This window comes from Lontra canadensis, unplaced genomic scaffold (genome assembly GCF_010015895.1).
Source record: "Lontra canadensis isolate GAN:19392208 unplaced genomic scaffold, GSC_riverotter_1.0 scaffold2, whole genome shotgun sequence".
Lineage (NCBI taxonomy): Eukaryota > Metazoa > Chordata > Mammalia > Carnivora > Mustelidae > Lontra > Lontra canadensis.
The window spans coordinates 20,271,223-20,294,111 of record NW_022630996.1 but is presented as its reverse complement, the minus strand read 5'-3'; the positions used below and the strand labels follow the sequence as shown (position 1 = coordinate 20,294,111).

At 36.1% G+C, this 22,889-nt stretch overlaps 1 protein-coding gene across 2 annotated transcripts; it reads right to left on the bottom strand.

The window, feature by feature from the left end:
- Positions 1 to 5,420: 5,420 nt before the first annotated feature.
- NDUFA5 (NADH:ubiquinone oxidoreductase subunit A5) lies at positions 5,421 to 20,047 on the bottom strand. Of its 2 annotated transcripts, XM_032870288.1 has the most exons (6): positions 19,926 to 20,047; positions 19,603 to 19,647; positions 15,540 to 15,656; positions 10,272 to 10,337; positions 6,963 to 7,081; positions 5,421 to 5,665 (listed from the first exon to the last, which is right to left on the bottom strand). In XM_032870288.1, the coding sequence occupies exons 1-5, from the start codon at positions 19,944 to 19,946 to the stop codon at positions 6,980 to 6,982; spliced, it is 351 nt and encodes a 116-aa protein (XP_032726179.1). In that variant the 5' UTR covers positions 19,947 to 20,047; the 3' UTR covers positions 5,421 to 5,665; positions 6,963 to 6,979. The 2 variants fall into 2 exon arrangements, with proteins under 2 accessions (XP_032726179.1, XP_032726175.1); XM_032870284.1 differs by lacking the exon at positions 5,421 to 5,665 and having other exon boundaries at positions 6,770 to 7,081; positions 19,926 to 20,046.
- Between the last annotated feature and the right edge of the window lie 2,842 nt (positions 20,048 to 22,889).

Genomic DNA, 22,889 nt, shown 5'->3' with positions numbered 1-22,889 from the left:
TACTTGCATTTATTAAAATTAGAACTTGGTTCTTAGTTTTTCGACAGCCAAAGAAAAAAACGGAGACAGGAGCTATTCCCTCTTTTAAGTCAGGAGAAGCAAAAGTTTTGTTAATCACCTAATTGTAAAGGTTTTTTCTATCACTATAAATTCTTTAAGAAGGTTTTTAAAGAAGCACATGTTATTGGGGAAAAGGATCAACTATCTTCCTGTTGCAAATGTAGTGATAACTATCATGTGGCTTCATAATAATAGCTAATATTATTTGTTACTAAGCACTTCACATATATTTCTAATTTAACTCTTACAAGGATTTTATTGATTAACCTCACTTTACCAATGAGGAAACTAAGGCTCAGAGAGGTTTTGTGGGGGAGCCAGGATTAAACCCAAGCAGTCTGATTCCAGAGCCTCCATCCTAAACCACTATTTTATGCTGTTTGCTTTAACACTCTTTGATATTTAAGAAGCATGTAAGATTAAGTGATTAAAGTTTTTGTTGTCTGTAGTACAAATCCATTCTTCCTTCATAATGTTCAGTGCCTTCATTCCTTTATAGCATTCCGCTGAAACTGCATTCTCATCTCCTCAATAACTTCCTAATGTCCAATTTCATTTTTCCCCAATGTCTTCATTCCATTTTATGACAGATTTCTTACCAGAACAATATAAAATATGCATTATATTCTCAAATATAACAGGCTTTAATACTGATTTTAAATAAAAGCAAATGTGTTTAAATCACTTCATGAAGGCACCATGCGTAAAGAGCAAAGACGGGGAAGCATTCATATAACTGCTCGGGTTAGTTCTTCATGGGTAAACCAGGTAAATCATAATGTATCTTATATTTTATTAGTAATGAGAATTCCACTGGTTTTAAAGACTCACCTTTCTTGGTCTCTTTAAAATGTATTGTTTGTTGTCCTTAATGTTAGGGACAGTATGAAAAAACTAGGTTTAAGCATACAGGCAGGAGATGGAGGGAAGAAAACCTGGTGGTAGAGAACTTTAAGTACTTCACAGTGTTAAGTGTGACTTGATAACCACTGTATGTTCCTATTTTATTTACGGTTGGCTGTGGAGATGATCTTCTACAACTCAGTCTTACAATATGGGCCTAAATTGGTAGGCTTCTGAGGTAGTGTCTGCAGGTGGAAATGGTTATTACTTACCAAACACACACACACACACACACACACACACACACACATTATATACACACAAATATATAATTGTTTGGTTATACAAAATAAATGTGAAAGCAAACTGAAAACAACCAATAGGAAAAAGGCTCTCAATTCTGAAAGTAGAAAAGTAATTTTTAAATTTCATTTTATATTTTACTTTTCACAATAAACTTGTACATTTTCTCAGGAATTACTGCCCAAAATTACTTATCTTTCTCATAACACATCTACTTTATTTATCTCAGTATTTATTTATACAATAAATATTTCTTTTAATGTGCTTTTATTTCTACAAAGATGCCACCTAGTGGCTTTATGAAATCAAGCATCTCAAAGTATTTCCCATTGTTACAAATAAATGAGTTAGAGAAAATATTAGAATTTAGAAAACCTGAAAATTATGCCTTTGGATTAAATTTGGATCATACCTCTATGAGCTTGTTAAAGAGACTATATAAATACAGATCCGTAGTCCCTTTTCTGAAACTTTAAGGGACAGATATGTTTAAATTAATTCAGATTTTTTAAAGGTGATATGGGCATATACTGTATATTCTGTAACACTGTCAGTACATCTGGGGAAGTAGTCCAGAATCAAATACATTAAGAATTCTGTGGCAAAAGTATATTCGTATTCACACATTAAAGTGAGATAAAGACCACAAATAGCTTTACGTCAATTCAGGTCAGATTTTACTTCCAAATGAGTTATGAAAAAGTTTGGTTTTATCCAGGTATAGAAAAAGAGAATGATGTGAAATATTCTGTCATACAATAGTATGAGTATGAGAGGCATTTAGATTAATAGTATGAGAGCCATTTAGAAATGCCTAAAATGGTCATCTGAAAAAAACATATTTGAAGATCATGAGAAATCCCAAAAAACAATCTCTGAAATGCTTTTCATTTATAGAGTCATACACAGAAAGAGGTTAATTCATCATAAATTCCATCTAAGCACACTACAAAAACTTAGCTACTAATATAAACCGAAAGATCACTTTCAAAACTTGCTATTAGAGCCGTCTGGGTGGCTCAGTGGGTTAAAGCCTCTGCCTTCGGCTCAGGTCATGATCCCAGAGTCCTGGGATCTGGCCCCGAATCTGGCTTTCTGCTTGGCAGGGAGCCTGCTTCCACCTCTCTGCCTACTTGTGATCTCTGTCAAATAAATAAATCAAATCTAAAAAAATCTAATTTTATTTTAGATTTTATTTATTCTTTTGGCAGACAGAGATCACGAACTCATTATTAGCAATGTGTGGCAAGGTAAATTTGAGTTTTATAGCACATTCAAAAATTTGTCTTTTGTGTGTGTGTATGTGACTGGTATGTTCCCTTTCCTCTGCCCTATGGTTATGGAAGCATGAGTTGAAATGGCATCATCCTCAGCCCAGATCCCTTATTTAACTCTTTTGAGAACTGTCAACCCTCATTAGCCATGCACTATGAATAAGAAACAAACTTCTGTTAAGACATTAGGATTTAGGGGTAACCTAATTCACTGTTTTTCTCACTATTTTCTTTCACTAAGTAGAGTTTTGGTTTATTCCCTCTCTACATACTGAGTTTCAAATAAATTTCTCCAGTCCCTATCATAAATTCAAATCATGTATCACATTCCCACTTTGATTTCTTGTGAATTATATTAAAAATAAACATCTTCAGGGGTGCTTGGGTGGTGCAGTCAGTTAAGCATCTGCCTTCAGCTCAGGTCATGATCTTAGGGTCCTGTGATCAAGCCCTGCATCGGGCTTCCTGCTCAGCAGTCTCCTTCTGCCTCTACCCTTCACCCCCACTTGGGCTCTCTCTCTACTCTCTCTCAAATAAAACCTTTTTAAAAAAGAAAATAAACTTCTTCATCCCCCTGTAAGCCAAACTTCTATCTTCTCATTTACTGCTTTCTCAAAACATTAGTGTTACTATTATTATAGCATAGGCTATAATCCCATTAAGTACTGAGTTCTAAAGGAAATTCTACTCTCAGATGGAAAATACTCATAGTATGTTCCTCAATTTGCTGCTTTACCCTAGACACCAGAACACACTCACACAGATGGTTTCTCTAACTCCTATTTGTTTATATAACCATAGAGCCTGGGAGGAAAAAGAAAAAGTGGGTATTAGCCAAGATATGGGTATTTTCCCATACAGAACATTGTGGATTTCCTCCCTTTGACAGAGAAAACATGAAGGTGCAGCACATGTCTTCCAGCAATTGACGCCTGATGTAGGTAACAGGGAAATGGCAACTCTGAAACAGTCTGCTCTGTGGTTGGAGCACATGTGAAGCAAGGTCCTTTAAGACCTGAAAATCTTGGCTTCGGAAAACAGTGAAACTGATCTCTTGGACTTCATGGAAGAGTTCCTGGATATACAGAAGAACATGAACTATCTGGAATACCATCTTGAAAGTCAGAAGGAATTCCAACGGGAATCTGTTTGAAAAGCCTGCTAAAGCATCAGGTGAAGACTTAACTTCTGAAGGCAACACAGCAACCCTCCCCATTGTAGGAGGTCCCAAAGTCAGCTATGAAAGACTGATCTTTCTTTTATCTAGTATGCTAATCATCACTGTTGTGCTTGAAAATAAATCCACTTTCCATTTTAACAAAAGCAGCAAAAAGCTCAATTAGCTTCACTTCTTTAACTGCACTTTGAGATTAGAAAAGGGAATGATAATGGTAAGCTCCTTTTCTTCCATCCCCCAATTCTGAGAAGCTGGGGTGTGGGGATGAAGTAGAATAATGGAGAATGAAAGGACCCAGGAAACCTGAGGCCTGGTGGCTCACAATGGCTGCCACTGCTGACATCACAGCCTTTCTACTCAGATAAGACCACTTCTGTAACTTCCGGTGTGGAAAAGATGGCACCCCTCAACGCTGAGCCTTACTTACTCCAGTGGGTGCCACATACCATTAGCCCATGATAGTCATAGTTTATACCTGTTACCTTTATGACATTATTAATACTTCTTTGATCTCTCAAAATCATTACAGGTTGAACAAAAAATTATATATCATCCTAGATACAAATCATTTCTATCCCAAAGGAAAGAATGGGATAAATTTGAACATTCTACACTCAGTTCACAGAGAGAAGAAAGGGAGTGTCGACTTTGCTGCCACTTTCTTATTTGCAAAGCTCAAACTAATGAGCTTCTTTTTCTTTTGAAGTGGCTGGTGTGTGATTAATCTGAATGAAACCTAAAAAGCCTAGGAGGAATTGAAATGGGTCATTCTGAAAATTACTCAAATTATTCTAGAAGCCACTCAGCAACACTGAGTATCTTTAAATGGAAGAATCACTTGTAAAGGGATCAGAAAAACCTAATCTGGACGTTATAGAGCAACCAGAAAATTTTTTGAAGGAGTAAAAACTATCAGATGTAAGGTGTATGGGCAGTTGGAATGGCAGTTAATAAATGTAAAAACATGCCCCACACAAAAATGCCTTTTAAATACCTATCCCATTTATCTTATCTACCTATAATCCATATGAAGATTTTTATACAAAATGAAATCCAGTTTACTATCTTTGTTCCTATTTGTTCTTTATAGTCATTTTGACAAATCAAGAAAGCAAAAAACAGGTTATTTTAGTACAGTCCCTAAGGTATAGGCAGGAGTGACAGCAATGTAAGAATATTTATAAAAATAATACAATGGTTAGGAACATGAGTTCTGTAGCAAGACTCCCAGATTCACAATTTAGCTCCACATCTTACTAGCTAGCTACGGGACCTCAGTTAATTATTACACCACTTATTCACCTGTTTTTCCAAGGTGCCTGAGTTGCCTATAGTGGCCTCCGATTGCAGAACACTACTCACACTGAATTTTGGTTTCCTTATCTGGAGAAATGGAGATAATTTACCGGATCACTCTTTTAGGAGTTGTAGTGCAGATTTAAGAGTGAAATTAGTCAAGTACTTAGACCAGTACCTGGCAAACATTAACAAATATTAGTTATTATTATTATTACTATACTACTACTATTCTACCACTAGCATTTCTAATGCAAACATCAATATGGTCCCCTTTTTATTAACAGCTACAGGAACCCTGTTTGTAAAATATATGATGCCCAAGAATCGTGGGAGGTGAGACTAGAAAGTCTGATAGAGACATCAAGCCATCTTTGTGTTCCTGTGCTCAAAGGACCTAAAAAAAAAAGTGGTTGATAAGGAAATCTGCTTGAATTATCTATACAGATATGCTTTAAGATCATGTATTTTTTTACATCTATAAGTATGTATTATATTTAAAGCAAATATTTAGGACTGAAAAGGAAGTTATAAATCATAAGTTCTACTTTTTTTTATAAAGAAGGAAATAGGTCAATCTGAGAGGTTGACAACTTGCCTCCACTTGAGCTCTTGATGGCACTGGAACCATGGGATGAGAACCCCTGGACCTCTGACTCCCTCTAAAGCTTTTCCACTTTCCCCACAAAAGCCTTCTCTTGCATTCTGACTGCTGAAAAGTAACTCAATCCACCTCAATTAATGCTTATTTACCATTCAATTTACAGCTCTGTAAGGGGAAAAATATATCAGAAAAAAAAAAAATTTCTCATTCTGGAAATTCTGAATGATTCTGCTTTGCCACAAGGGATAGCAAAAGACACAAAAACATATGTGTACAAACACACACAAAAGTACTATCTTTGAAGCTAAAAAATACCAAATTTAAGTACTGAGGACACGTGAAATGTAATTTATGCCAACTGTTTCTTTCCTTGAATTAGCATTTATCTTAGATTTGATACTCAACTGCACTCATATTGGAAACTTAGTGAAAACTACCTAGTGATTCCACTTTGAAGTTACAACCTATGTATGACTAAGATGTTCTGAATATAAGCCTATCTGTATGTCAGATACACTTTAGAAACTCTTGATATCTCTCCTTTTACATATACTCAATCTCTATCCTGTAAGCTTTGGTTGATCAAGAAAACTAAAGGCTAAGAAACAGAAAGCTAACTTCTTTAAATAACACAAATGGAAAAGTTTTTCCAACTACCACTGTAAGAAATTTTTTCTTTCAAGAAAGAAATTTTTCGGGGTGCCTGGGTGGCTCAGTGGGTTGAGGCCTCTGCCTTCGGCTCAGGTCATGATCTCAGGGTCCTGGGATCAAGCCCCGCATTGGGCTCTCTGCTCAGCGGGAAGCCTGCTTCCTCCTCGCTCTCTCTGCCTGCCTCTCTGCCTGTGATCTCTGTCTGCCAAATAAAAAAATAAAAATTAAAAAAAAAAAAAAAAGAAATTTTTCGTTTAAATACCAAATCAATTTCCTCAACTGTACAACTATAATTTGATGGCTTTTACTCTTACTACTTCACTTAGTGACCTATAAATTTGTCTAAACAACAATAATAATTAAGTATCTTTCCTGTTTGTTTTTTTTTTCAGGATAAAAATCATTAAATGATCTGTTGAAGACACCACTATAAATACTTAACATTTTTGTTATGGCTTCTGTGCTGAAAATCTACAGGAATTTTTCCAATTAACTTTCAAATCTTTCTGTAAAAACAACCTTTCTGTAAAAAAAAAAGACAAAAAACAAGTAACAAAAAAATCTTTGAGATAATTTAAATGAATGCTTTACATATCAAAAATGGATTCACAAGTCCCTATTACCATAGTCATCAATTTTAAGAAGTGCCCTAAATATGTTCCGTATTAGTTTTCTTGATTATAAGATGTCAATAATATAGAAACATTTTTAATATAACAGAACATTTAATTACATCCATTTCCCATCAACACGCCAATCATTTAATGATGATTATATTGGCCATTTCCATTGGTTGGCAGGAGGCTCTTCCACTAAAGGCTCCCATGGTTTCCACTGTAACATTTTTCTTGCCAGACTTAGTTCATTTTCAGCCTGTTAATAAAAATTTTTAAAAAATCATTTGATTACACTAATAGATATTTATCATAGCTAATGATTGAAATACAGTTATTAAAACCATTTTCATGTTAATACCTAATAAGCTATTCTACCATCAAATGCTGAACACTATTAATAAAATTATCTTAATTCTCATAATTACATAATCATGAGTAAGAAAGGATGGCTTTTGATATTTTCTATTTGATTAAAATTTTCTATTAGAGTGTTCAAAAATGTACTTGGTGAATTTTCAATCTTAATTGTCTGTTTCACCATTAGACTATAAATTCTTTGAGAATGAGAAGAATATCTCTTATCTATGTCAATGGCTTTCAAGCTTTATTTTATCATGGCCCACAGTAAAACACAACAAATTCTACTAAAGGATCCATTATATGCACATAAAACAAAACTAAAAATATCATTACCTTTACTAGCTATGATACATTATTTTCTATTATTTTTTTTAAATGCTAGTCATAACCCATCTAACTGACTTCCTGACCCATAATCACTTGAGACCCCCAGTTTGTAAAACAATGATCTATGGAGTGTAGAATATCATAGGTGCACAAAATTTACTGATTGAATTAATTTCCTTAGTCAGATTATGTTACATTTAACTTTTTCCCTTCAAACAAATTTATAACTATTTAACAAATATTTTAGGTTCTTTTTATTTCACATTTTTATACAACAAAAAGACCTATGACAACTCCTGCTAACTTATAAGAACACTGTTAAACACTTGTCAGGATGTCAGAAAAGGAATTCAAATACAGAGTAAGTGCCAAATTCCATCACAGACTGTAATTCTTTAAGAAAGGCAATGCCTCATTTATGCCAGTGGGGCAAAACAGCCAATCTATGTTTAGCATCAAGTCTAAAATGTATACAAACAATGAGTTAAAAAGCAGATTAATAGAAGTTTGAGGATAGAGGGATTTACTAATACTAAAATGAGAAAATAGCATAAATACTAAATTAAAAATATCTCTAATGATGGCTATTTCCCTGACAGACCTTTGGCCTGGGTCTGTTGACCATTCATGCTTTCTTTAAGCCCCAAAGGCATCGTGTAGTGTGGGGAGGGTGCCTAACTCTAAACCATCATGAGGTCAACCCCATTTCAGGTAGCTGGACTCAGCTACAGGAGAGCACTGTTGCCCATTCCTGCTCTCTTCCTTACCTCTAACACAGTACCTTTTCCTTCTTCTTCTATCATCCCTCTAAAACTGGGCTGTCAAAAATGGTAGCTACTGGGGTGCCTAGGTGGCTCAGTGGGTTAGGCCTCTGCCTTTGGCTCGGGTCGTGATCTCAGGGTCCTGGGATGGAGCCCCGCATCCGGCTCTCTGCTTGGGAGGGAGCCTGCTTCTCCCCCCAACCCCCGCCTGCCTTTCTGCCTACTTGTGATCTTGCTCTCTGTCAAATAAATAAATAAAATATTAAAAAAAAAAAAATGGTAGCTACTACCTACATGTGACTACTGAGTAGGCATTTGAAATGCAGCTAGTTCAAATTCAGACATGCTGCAAGTATAAAATACACAAAAGATTTTGAGGACTTCGTATAAAAAAGAATATAAAATATAACAATATTTTTATATTGGTTATCGGTTTCAATTAATGTTTTAAATATTTTAGGTTAAGTAAAACATTACTAAAACTCAACCTTAATACTGCCAATGAAATTGTGGAGATGGCACAGCTGACTTAAAAATAGCTACTGCACCCTGAGACTATAACTGCATAATAAATTAATGTGTAAGTTAAACTAATCATGATCAAAGTGAGATCTGACAAAAAAGAAAGAGGAACAGGAAAAGGGCAATAGTAAGTTAGGCAGCAAACTGCCATATGGTACAACAGCTGGTGAATGAATAGAAGGCCAAGAAAATCAGCCTTTGAATGACTGAAATAGTCTACATTCATAAAAGGCCGGATGAATGCCCTATTCCTCTTTTAACAGAGCCATCTAACAATTCTTTTGAATTTGTATATCATGTCTCTTGGTGATATACCTCCCTAATCACCAATACTACCCACTATATCCTTTTATTTGTCCTTTAATAAAACTGAAGAAATGGTTTTATTTTCTTTAAATTAAAAAAAAAAATTAAATGAAACAGAACTGAGTGTCAGATGGCTTCTAAGGGTAGACGTCTAAACTTATAATACTGTGGCAGGGAGGTGGGTGGTGAAGTCGTGGGGCAAAGCGGGGAATGTGATTTGACCAAATAAAAATTTAAAACATCTTTACATATGAGAGAAAATATTCAGTTGAAGTCAAAAGGCAAAGAAGAGACTAAAAAAATGTGCAGATAATATAGCAAAAGTTTAAGGTTAATATCTCTTTTATTTTAAAAAACATTCAAAGAAATATAGAAGATAAATGCTAATAAATAAAATCTTAAAAAAAACAAATGATAGAGTAAAAACATGAATGATGTAATATATAAAACACAAAATACAAGAACATATTTTAAGCTTAACCTTATTAATAATTGGGGGAAAAAATGCACAACTTAAAAAAAGGCACAGGGGGCGCATGGGTGGCTCAATGGGTTAAAGCCTCTGCCTTCGGCTCAGGTCATGATCCCAGGGTCCTGGGATCTAGCCCCGCATTGGTCTCTCTGCTCAGCAGGGAGCCTGCTTCCTCCTCTCTCTCTGCCTGCCTCTCTGCCTGCTTGTGATCTCTGTCAAATAAATAAATAAAATCTTAAAAAAAAAAAGGCACAGATGTGTTAATCAAAGTAAAAAATAAAAATACATTTTCATTTTATGATTTTGTGATTCAAAAAACCTGTATTTCTCCATATTAAAAATATACTAAGCCTTTAAAACACAAAAGTATGTATCTAAAAAGATAAAATTATTCAAATAATAGTAATATTGTGTTACTAGTTTGAACTAAAGGCTAACAGATTAAATTTAAGGTGTATCCAACTCCAAATCTCCAACAGAAGCCTCATAAATTCAAACTATAATTACTGATAAATATTTAGTTGATATATACACGACAGAAGTATTTCCTATATGCAATTATTCTTATATTTGAGAGCTGATTAAATAAAGAAATTTAGGGTTGTTGTTTTTTTTCTGGAATGTCAGTTTTGTGTCTCTAAGTATTGTGCCTTTGACCATTTAAAGCCAAACAGCTAAATATTCAACTTTTTGTTTACCTGAAGAATAACCTCTTCTAGTTGGCCACACTGAAGTTGGTCTTCTAATTTCTTAACATCTGGTTCCTACAATTTAAGGGAAAAAAAGAAAAAAAGATTTAAACAAAGAAGCATAGTATCTAAATGTTCCAATATCCTAATTAAAAAGACCCAAATATAAAATAGCACTTATTATAGCAAACATAATTAATTTTTATTTTATTAAGCCCTTACTAATGTTTGCCAAATATCTGGTGGAAACCCATTTCATCTACTACTTTATTGTTTTTCTGTCTTAATATTAACTTGCTTATCAAGAGTAAGAAATATGATGTCCACCTCAGTCTTTCTAAAATACAGATTTTAGGGCACCTGGGTGACTCAGTTGTTAAGCATCTGCCTTTGGCTCAGGCCATGGTCCCAGGGTCCTGGGCCTGAGCCCCACATCAGGCTCCCTGCTCTGCAAGAAGCCTGCTTCTCCCTCTCCCACATCTCCTGCTTGTGTTCTCTCTCCCACTGTCTCTCTCTGTCAAATAAATAAATAAATAAAATCTTTTTAAAAATAAATAAATAAAATACAGATTTTAAAATACTACTTTACTTTCTTAGTATTTCCTGTATTTCTTCTGAGAGCATTACTATTCAAAATAAATGCTACTCTACAACCCAGAATTCTACTCCTAGGTATATAACAAACAGAAAAGTATAATACATTAACCAAATGGCATGTTCAATAATGTTCACAGCGGCACAAATTATAACCCCAAACTAGAAATAATTCAAATAATCATATATAGAATTAATTAATATAGTATTTGGATATAACAGAATACTACCTAGCAACAAGAGTACATGAACTACAACTAGATGCAAGAACACGGATGATTCTCTCAAACGTAATACTAAATAAAAGAAATCACACACAGAAGAGCACAGACTTAGATTCCATTTATAAAAAGTTAAAAACCCGGTGACATGAACCTGTGGTGTTAGAGGTCAGAAGAGTAGTTATCTTTAGGAGGGTACTAACTTGGAGGGTAAAAAGAGAGGGTTTGGGCATTCTGAAAATGTCCTCTGATTTGGTGTTAACATGGTGTGATTACTTTGTGAAAATTCATCAAGCTCTACACTTATGATTTTTGCATATTTCATTTGTACATTACTCTTCAATAAAAGGTTTTTTAGAAAAGAAATGCTAATATGTAACCTAGAAAATACAATGACATGTATTTATTGCTAGTAAACTGAGCTTTGTGAGATCCAGAAACCATGTTCTATACATACTTACACATACGTAAGGTGTAAAAAGATGGTTTTTTGACCCACAAAAGGAATGAAAAAGAAGGAGAAAAAAAACAAAGATATTTTCTACAGGAACCGGCACGTTCCTGCTTCAGGGCATCTGCTGGATAACCAGGGATATCTGCATGACTTGTTCCTTCACTTCCAACCAAGTTTTTGCTCATATATCACCTTCTTAGTGAGGATCACTCTTGATAGTAACTTATACTGTGGTAGGTTAAATAATGCCCCACAAAATGTATATGACCTAATCCCTAAAACCTATTAATGTTACCTTGTGGGGCAAATACTTTGCAGATGTAATTAAGAATCTTGAGACAGAGATTATCCTAAATTATCCAAGTAGGCCCTAAATACAATTACAGGAATCCTTTAAAGACAGAGGCAGAGTGAAATGATGCACAGAAGAAGAGAAAGTAATGTGACCACAGAGGCAGAGATTAGAATGATAAACCAAAAAATGCTGAAAGCCACCAGAGCTGGAAGAGTCAAGGAACAGGTTCTACCCTAGAACCTCTAAAAGGAATGCAGTCTTGTCAATACCCTGATTTGGGCCCTTGGTACTAATTTTAGGATTTTTGGCTTCTGGAAATGTAAAAGAATAAATTTCTATTGTTTTAAGCCACCAAGTTTATTAGGACAGGCAGAGGAAACAAATATATATTGTAACATCCCTCATCACCTATATACACATCATTCTCTTTTCATTTTCCTTCACTGCATTTAACTACTTTCTAACATGCTATTTAATGTACTTCTTTATTAACTTACTTACTTCTTTGCCTCCCATCATTAATGTGTAATCTCCAAGAAGGCAGGGATTTTTATCTACTTTGTTCATTGTCATATAGGCACTGGCTTCCATCCCTACAAACATACATGGCATATAAAAGGCATTCAGTGTTTCTTGAATAAATGAAAATAGTTAGAAAAGAAGGGGGAAGAAAGCAGATGAACATGTTTGAGAAAGACTGTTTAACTCAGAATTAACTGAGCTTTAAAGCCGAACTCCAAAAGCAGAACAGGGAAGGTGGTCGCTGTTAAGAGACCCAGGAGAGTGAAGAAAAGAAGGCAAAGAAGGTTCAATATTTCCAACTCAAGAGAATCCTGTGCTAGGAAAACAATTCAAAATTTGTCTTACTGAAGGTAAGTTAATAATATGATTTCTATTTAACAGTGACAGAACGTCCTTAAGCTTAATAAGCTACCATGTACTGATCACCATGTGCTTGCAACTGCGTTAAACATTGTACATAATTATCTCATTTAGTCCTAACAATAAGTATTCAAGTAGGTATTATACCCAAATTTTAGATGAGGAAACTGAGACAAAGAAATGGACAATATGCCAATTAGTCACTCAGCAAATAAGTATTAGAGCTGAGATGAAAATTTTGGACAGGCCACAAACCAATACTTTTCACCAATATTCTATCTCCCTAGTATAATCTGAAAAAATATTTACTTTTATTTCCATTTCAGGCTTAGTAAATAGATATTTTATAATCATAACAATATTTACTGAAGACTTCATATAGGACTCTATTGAGGGTTAAAAATCTGTAATAATTTTACGAAAAACAGGAATCGATGATACAACTATTATACTGTGCTTGGGATTATTAAAACTATTTGTATGTAGCCTTTTGGATAGACAAAAATTTCTATAGGACCTTATATAAGCACCAGGCACTATGCTCAATTCTTGGGACACAAAGAGGAATGCAAGCATCAATCATAAGTAGCTTATGGACTAGTAGAGAAGACATAAATAAAATATAGTGTGACAGGTACAATGTAAGAAAAGCAAGGAAGTTGTTAATCTCTACTTAGGGAGATGCGAAAAGGCTTCACAGAGGAAGTAACGGATCTTGAGGCCTTGAATAAGCCAGAAAGACAAGGTAAGAGTATTCCAGGAAGAGGGAAGAGAAAATACAAAGAAACACAATAATAAAATTACATGTAAATCACGAAATTATCAGCTGTTTGGTATTGCTGAAGTTTAGGGTATGAAATTGGAAATGACAAGGTAAGATTCAGAAGATAACCCAGAGTCAGACATTGGAGCACCTTCCATACCACTCTAAGGACTTTAACATGTAAGTCAGTGGTTCCCAAACCTGGCTGTACATCAGAGAAAGGCTTGGAGATAAAAGCAGTTAGGAGAGTTTCATACAACTAACTCAGCAAAAATTCTTAAATTCCGCATCTGAGAAACACTAACCAAGAAACCACATCTGGATCAGATTTATATACTCAAAAAAAAACAAAAAAAAAAAAAACAAAAAAAACACTCTATTGGCAGTGTGGGGCATATACTGAAGTATGATGGAACTACACATGGACCAGGAAGTTACACAGCAATTAAAAGAGCCCAAGTCAGAGAAAACTATTTTAACTAATAAGTGAAAGTAACGACAGTAAACTCTTCTTTGGTCGACACTGGATAAGAGATAAAAGAAAAATAGGGCAAAAATAAAGGAACATATAAAAATAAGAATTTTCTTTTTAAGAAAATACATTTTGAGGCCATCTGAAAGTTAATTAAATCCGTGGATAAAAGGGAAACAGAGAAAAACGATAAAGTGGGATAAGGTTACGGAGAAGGAAAGCAGAGGAAGACTCAAAGAGGTTTACCTCATGAAAAGAGAAAGGGAAATTTCTTACTCTGTGATGGGAAAAAAAAAAATGCATAAGCCCGTTTTACCTTAAGGAAAACATGAAATCAAAAGAAATGTTGAACTTTCCCTTACAGACTTTGATCAGTCAGCCACTTTCAGAATTGCCAAGCTAAGAATAAAAGTTCTAAATTAAATTGTTTTGCTGCATACCTAGGGAAAAATAATTATTCTCTTTGGACTAGAGCATGGTATTAGGACCACTTATTACTTATTACTTATATGTAAACTACTTTTAGAGTTTATGAACACTTCTGGAAAATTACAAAAGTCCGTGAAATAAAAATAATTGCTAGTGTGAAAATTTAATAATTGAAAAATTTAATTGTACAATAGTGCAATATAGTTTGGTATAAAAGAACTAGCAGCAGTCTATGGTGTGTCTGGCTAGGGCCTTTGATTTAAAACCTATAAAATGCTTCTATTAGTCTGCTAGGGCTGCCAACAAAATACCACGGACTCTGTGGCTTCAACAACAGAAATTTATCTTCTCACAGTTCTGGAGACTGTTAGTCCAAGATCAAGGTGCAATAAGGTCAGTTTCTGATGAAACTGTTTCAGAAACAGTTTCTTTCTGGCTTGCAGATAGTTACTTTTTCATTGAGTCCTCCTCACACGGCTGTCTCTTTTTATAAGGACACTAATTCTACTGAATCAGGGCTGCAATCTTAGGATCTCATTAACCTTAATTACTTCTACAGATGTTCCTCCCACACTGGAGAGGGGTTAGGGCTTCAACATATGAATGGGGGGGAGGGGACAGAGTAAGTCCATAACAATGTTTGATACAATTTTTGGTAATTAAGAGACTGAGTTGGTACTCTCTGCAACAAAGCATTTTTTAAAATAGTTATTTCTCCCATCCAAGTACTAACCAGGCCCGACCCTGCTTAGCTTCCGAGAATTTCTGAGAATTTTTTTTTTAAACACAACAGACATTTTTTGTTTTCCTTTCATTCTTCTCTACTCTGAAACTAGAGAAAAGAGGTAAGAATTGTTATATCTATAGATAAGTCAATAATCAACAAAGGACTTGATCAGGAAGAGAGGTAAAAAGAACAATGTGAACTTAGAGAAGAGACCTAATGTTATTTCACTCTGGTATTTAACAGTGGCTTGCACATGGAACGCATTTAGTAAAAAGGAATTTGCTGAATGAAGGGACAAAGGATGGAAGGAAAGCAAAGAATAGAAAAGAGCAAAGTATATTCCATATGTGGAATATGCAAAAAATAAACAACTGAACTTTTTTGTTAATATTGCATTGAAACCATATATCCAAGAAAACAAAATCAAGTCAGCTACTTACCGCTTTAACCATACTCAGCTTCTCATTTGTAATCTGTTCTGTGTACTTCCTATATGCTGCATTTTTAGGAATTTGCTCAAGAACATCAAGAATCTTTGTGTACAATATTCTTAGCCTCTGAAAAGACAAATCATATACATTTTCAGTTTAAAATATCATCTTAAGATTCAACAGAATACTTCAGCAAGTCTCACAAATTACAAAAAGGCAAAACAAAACAAAAAACCCTCACATCTGTTTTTTAAAAAGCATTTAACTCTTCCTTGTTGCAATTTCTTCATGTCTATGCACTATCTATCACTTTTATAACTGAGGAAAAATACGAGTACAGTTGATTCATGGACAACGCTGGGGTTGGGGGCCAGTCCCTGGCATGGCTGAAAACCCACGTATAACTTATGACTCTCCCAAAACTTAACTAATAGCCTACTATTGACCAGAAGCCTCACCAATAATACAAACAGTTGGTTAACACATATTTTATATGTTGTATGCATCACATATTATATTCTTACAATAAAGTAAGTTAGGGAAAAGTAAATGTTATTAAGAAATTCTTAAGGAGGGGCACCTGGGTGGCTCAGTGGGTTGGTCCTCTGCCTTCGGCTCAGGTCATGATTTCAGGGTCCTGGGATGGAGCCCTGCATTGGGCGCTCTGCTCAGCGGGGAGCCTGCTTCCCACCCCCTCACCCTACCGCCCCCTCCTCTGCCTACTTGTGATCTCTCTGTCAAATAAATAAATAAAATCCTTAAAAAAAGAAAAAAAAGAGAAAGTCTTAAGAAAATACACTTACAGCACTGTGCTGTATTTATTGAAAAAAAAATGTGCATATAAGTGGACCCAAACAGTTCAAACCTGTGCTATTCAAGGGTTAAATGTAGAAATATGGATACTTTTCACATTGCATGAACAACAAAAGTTATATATAAGCCAAAGGTATGAGAATAAGTAAAAATAAAACTGCATTCTAACTTATTACTAATGATCTAATCTGAAAATCAACTCATTTACTAAATCATTATTTCTCAAATTGAGATTCTAAGCACTACAAAATCAGATTTTTTTCAATTTTTCTTATCTGAATTTCTGTAGAAGTAAAACAGTGATTATCAGGATGATCAAATTTAACTAAATGTAGTCCTAATACTTCAGCTTATGATAACTGAGTTGGTATCATGTGAATGAAGGTTTCACCACAGGCTTAACAGGAAAGGAAGAGAACTGAATCACTGTACAGCCTGTATTGAAGCAAACTGAACTTTAAGTTCACATACAGCAGTCTGGATAAAGTCACATGTAAGAAGCTGTGATAGCAGATGCTAACTCACAAATGTTCACAAGTAGTAAGTATAATCATAAATACACATACATGATAAAGAATTTATTATTTCTTTGTATTTAATTTGAAATGTTTTAGTTTAATTGTATAAAATCCACAGGTGCTAATACCTAGTTTCATTCATATATATTCACAATATACATTATGAAAAACAAATAAACCTTCAGGGCCTCTAAGAATTGCTTTTCTTAAAAAGCAATCTGCGTATTTAGACATTATTTAGACATTTGATACGATGTTCCATATTTTTTAACTATACTAATGTAGAAATTATCAGATAACATATAATCTGAATTATACATGGGTTTTCAGCCTCATTGCTTCTTAATTTTAGCAAAGGATATGGCAATTGAGATGTCAAGTTAACAGACTTGGGTTCTAAAATGGAGATGTTAATAATACCTGCTTCATACGTTGTTGTATAGCTCAGAACAGCATCTGGCACACATTAACTTTCAATAAATGTTAGCATTACTGTTCTATTGGAGGGAGTCACTTCAGCAGGTACCAGAGAAAGGTTCAAGAAAAAGAAGTATCTGAGATAGGCCTGGAGGAATGATAGGACTCGGGCACTTAAAGATGTAGGAAAAGACAACCTTACACATGGAATACACACATAGGACTGAATGGCAAAAATAAAAGGAATACAAAGTAATTAGTATATAGTTCTAGTTTCCTTTGACTTTGCTGCCCAATAGTCACTGGCCAAATATGGCTATCAAACACCTGAAATGTGGTTAGTCTGAACTAAAAAGTGCTATAAACATAAATACACAGTGGATTTTGAAGATCTAGTATAAAAAAAGAGTATAATATATTAATTTTTATATTGATTATATAGTGGAATGGTAACATTTTATTAAAATAAATAAAACATTAACATGTTTTAAATATATTAAATAAAATTATTAGTTTTTACCTTTTTCTGTATTAAAAAAAGTGAGTCCTAGAAAATTTAAAATTACGAACAGAGTTTATATTTATAACCCACATTATATTTTTATTGGACAGCATGTGGCTAGAATATAGAACCGTGAGTTCCGTTTTAGACAATAATGAGTCATTATGAAGTCATAAGAACTACACAACATTCGTTTAACAAACCTTATATTTACTGAGCACATACCATGTGCTCATCATAGTTCTAGCAGTGAATAAAATAATTTAAAAAACCCTGCCTTCATGAAAATCTACCTACTAATAGAGAAAGTCAATGAGCAAGATAAATTACTAGAATTCAGAATGCTAAATAGCGGTCTGGAGGGCCTTTATTAGGACTTCTTTACTGAAGAGTGAAATCAAAAGCCAGTGGAGGGTTCCGCTGAGGGACATGACCAGACTCATATGTGTCAAACTGACTCTAGCTTCACTGAAAAAAGACTAAAGTGAAGCAGTGACAAAGAAGGAGAGGCAGTTAGGAAGCAAATGCTTCAGCCTGATGATGGTAGCTGAGAACATTGTAGCTGAGAACATTGTAGCAGCAGAGGAGATGGTGAGAAGTACTCAAAATCTGGATATATGTTAAAATTAGAAACCTAGAGGATGTAATTAAGTACTAAATGTGGGGTGTGAGCAAGAGAGAGAAATTAAACATGATTTCAAGGTTTCTGACCTGAGTGAGTACAAGAATGGAAATGCCATTCATTGAGGTAAGCAAGCCTGAGAGAAGAGCAGATTTTACACAGAAAAACAGGAACCCAATTTTGAACATTAAGTTTGGGTTGCCTGACATTCAAGTGGAGATATCCACTAAGCAATTAAATAGAGAAGACTCTCATAAGTAGAGGTCCCTGCTTGGCACAGAAATCTAACAGTTATCAGTGTATAAATGGTATTTAAAACCACTAGACTGGGTCCAGACAAGGAGACAAAGATAAGCAGAGGAAAGTTCCAAGAACTAAGTCTTAGCACTCCAAAATTTCTAAGTGGGAATATGAGAAATAACCAGAATAGGAGAAGGAGAAGAAAGTAAGGGGGGAAAATAATCCAAAAAAGCAGGAGACTGGGGTGTCCCCAAGCCCCAAATGCTTGATGGAGACAGCGCCAAATGTGGCAAGTGCTGTTAATGGGTCAATTAAGATGAGAAACGTGAGGTGACCATTGGATTTAGCAGCACGGAAATCATGGTGATCTTGAAAAGGGCAGTTCTAGCCAAATCTGAGTGAAGTGATTCAAAGGGGAGTAAGAGACAATGGAAACAGTTAAGTACAGATAACTCTTTCCAATCATTTATAAAGGGGAGGAGAGAAATGGTGTGATTACTGAAGGAGGAGAGGGATCGCGGGAGGAGGTTTCTGAAGTTTAGATGGAAGCATTCCCACTAGAAGGGAAAACTGATGACATAGGGGTTAGTTGCTAGAGCGATATATTCCGTAAGCCAGAGTGTGCTGGAATCTGAGGCACCTAAGGCAGAAAATGTGAGGCGGGGGTTAAAGGTGGAAAATGGAGCTACAGGTACGGGAGGGCCCTCCAACAAGTACAGGTGAAGCCACCAGAAGGCTAGGGAGAAACTGGCAAGGAAAGTGGCTGAAGAACGAGGTCGGGGGGCACGCACGACACAAACACACGGCACCGATCAACGAAGTGGGCACTGCTCTGTCTCAAGACAGCTCTCAGGCTGAGCTGTAATTTCAGGCTTGAAATATCCACATCCCCTTGGTCTTTGCAACAAGGTCACAGCGGTCTAGTCGTCCTTGCGATGTCAGGAATGAAGCAGCACGTACCTCGTGCGGACTCTCACATACAGCCAATCCCACAAGGCCGGTGGTCTGTTCGGAAACAAAACACGATTCACGCTGCATACAATTCCGCGCAAAACCACCAGTCCCCTGGCTAAAACTGGCCTAACCCAGCAATCGGTCTCTCAGAGCCACTAGTTTGGGGCGGAGCTACTAAATCTGTCATCTCTGAGGACACAGCTGAACGAGTCCCCCCAAAACCCCGGCAAGCCCGCGCCAGTTCCGGCCATCACCCGCGGGATGAGAGGCTTTCGGGCTGAGCCTACCCCCACGATCGAAAGTCCAACAGTGACCTCCAGTCACCTTACCTTCTTCAGCAAACCCGCCATGACGGCGCCGACAGGACGGGGACGCGCAGCCCTCTGGGAACCTCGCTCAGACCCACTCAATCCACCACCGAGGCCGCCACACCGTCACCTTGGAAACAGTCTCGGTCAGCCTCGCTCAGGATTTCCACCCGGGCAAAGGCTGTACCCCGCCCATTTCTGAGCGGAACGTTGACGCATGCGCAATGAGTACACGAGCGTCTAAAGCAAGCGCTGGAGGAAGCTGGTGTGTGTTAGCTGAGTTATGTCTCGGCTCCTGCCCTTAACTGCCTTTGACGGCTTGCCTAAAGGCAGAGGGAAATACTACAAATCTCCAAAAAGCTGTGACAGAACCTGCCCTCGGCTTAACCTTTGGCGAATTCCTCAACCTCCCTTCCACGGTGCAGCGTATAGTAAAATGAGAGTGATTCTCTGGAGCTATCATCTAAGTGATCGAATAGCCGCAAGGGTTAATTCGTAGCGCAAGCATATCCGTATTCTCGGTCTAATGCGCCAAAGCATTTTGCAGTGTGAGGTCATTTCCTGTCTCAACCCTTTTCCACTTCACCTTTCGGAAGTACATCATCCACTTTTCCTCAGGTGGAAGTGACAACAGACCACACCACTTCTCCCCACTTACCTCTGCAGACGTTCATCGAGTACGCATTATGTGCTAGTTACCGGGACATAATTTGTAAGACAGGATCCTACATCCTGGAATTTACTGAACAATAATGAAAAGATGCATTAATATTTGGTAAGTGTTCTAAAACAGTCTGTGCCAAGTGCAGTGGTAGCAGGGAAGCGGAAGTAACTAACCAAAAATGGTAGGTGACTGTAGTTAAAGAAGGCATTTGCTAAAAAGTCAACGAGAGAAAAGCACAACAAACTGAGTGAACACATATGTGTATATATAAAAAATATAAAAGCCAAAGTCCTTTATCTGCCTTTCATCTGCACCAGAGAACCCCACAGCCTCTCACTTCTCAGAACCGAACTCCTTTTCTCCTCTCCATGCTTAGGTAGCTGTTCTAATTCTTTCCTAGGAAAACCATTCCACCAGATGGACACATGGCTCCATCTTCCACTTCCTTCAAGTCCTTACTCAAATATTACCTTCTCATTAAGGCCTGCCCAGGCTATGAAATTTACCCTGCAATCCTTGTGATCTTTGTTTTGTTTTCTTCATAGTCTTTATCCCCTTCTAATACGCTATCTAATTATCTTGCTTATATTGTTACTGTGCATCACCCTTTCTAGAATATATAAGCCATATGCAGTGGAAATTTATTCCTACCACATCTGAAATGCCTAAAATAGTACATTGTACATAATAAACATTCAATAAATATATTTTTAATGAATACAATAGAAAGATAGGCAAAGGAAATGAAAAGGCAATTGACAAAAATGGAAACAGGAAGAGTCAATAAACGTGAAAAAGATTCAACCTCCCTAATAATACAGTGCAAATTAACTATAATTTTACTGACATCTTATGGACAAAAATTAAAGACTGACAATACCAAGTGATAGCAAGGATGTGGAGCAACAGAAACACTCATACACTGCTGGTGGGAGTGAATTGGTATAATTACTTTAGAGAATAACTTCACAATAGTTAGTTGAAGATATGCAAAACCTACAACTGAGTGTTATAGGTTAAATTTTGTCCCCCCAAATTCGTATGTTGAAGTCATAACCCCACTATCTCAAAATGTGACCTTATATAAAAATAGGATCTTTGCAAATGTAATTAGTTAAGATGAGGTCATGATAATGGGCCTTTGTCTAAAACAACTGAGGTGCTTATTAAAAGGAAATATTTGGACCCAGAGAAACATACACAGGAAGAATGGCAAGCATAATGCAAAGATGAAGGCAGAGATAGGGATGATGCTTCTGTGAGCCAAAGAACAACAAAGAGTGCTAGAAAATCCCTAGAAGTTAGGGGAGAGGAGGAAACAAATTCTCTTAGCCCTTAGAAGAAACCAACTCTGACTTGACCTCAGATTTAGCTAATACTTTTAATGATGTTTTAAATCCCTGAGTGTGTGGTATTTTGTTACAGCAATCCTATAAACTAACACTGAGTAATAGATTTGTTTGATCAATGTTCCTCTCTTCTATTAGGATAGCTGTCCCTAGAAATATGAACCATGGAGGTCTTTTTTTTTTTTTTCAGCTTCGTATTTCCATTATGGGGGGGCCATAATCCTTCTAGCTCAGATTACTCAAGAATTAGGCTTCACCATAGCTTCCATAATAATTTCTAACTTCTTGTGTTTAAATAATTCATAATGACAATTCAGGACAGAGGAAATACATATTAACACATATGCATGTATTAATGGCATTTTAAAGATACAAGCAGGCACGTATATGGATGTATACACATACAAAAATAAAAACTACTGAACTGGAACAAACCATCTGATGTATCAGTTTGCTCCTGCAATGGTGACATTTATATTTGGACACACTAGATTAGATTCAGGAAATGATATTAGGATTGAGAGGAAATGTCCTTATTTTTCAAATAATGCTGAAATAATCACCGGAATTTAGATGAATGGAAGTTTATGAGGTCACAAACTTTATTCCCTGTCCCCCCCCCCCGCCAGATTCGAAGAACTTTTGTCGTTGTAGGTATGTTCTAGAACACAGAATCATGTGATTATAAAAGATGCATTTGTTTTCACTTGTTGTGGCTTTGGGAGTTTAGGCTTCTGCCGTACTGTATTTGCTAAAGACACTACAGCTAGACAGACCTAGCTGATCCTGGCTAAGGTACTGCATAGCTAACCATTTCTATGTGGTGGGAAAATGTGTAGGTTTTCTGAAGCAACCCCGTTGCAGAGGTGCAAGGCTATGTATGGAGAGGGCTTGAAAGTGGTGTCCTATGGCTGGTGATAGTAGAATTGCCTACAAAGAAATCAACCTTGGCACCTGTGATATCAGAAAGGG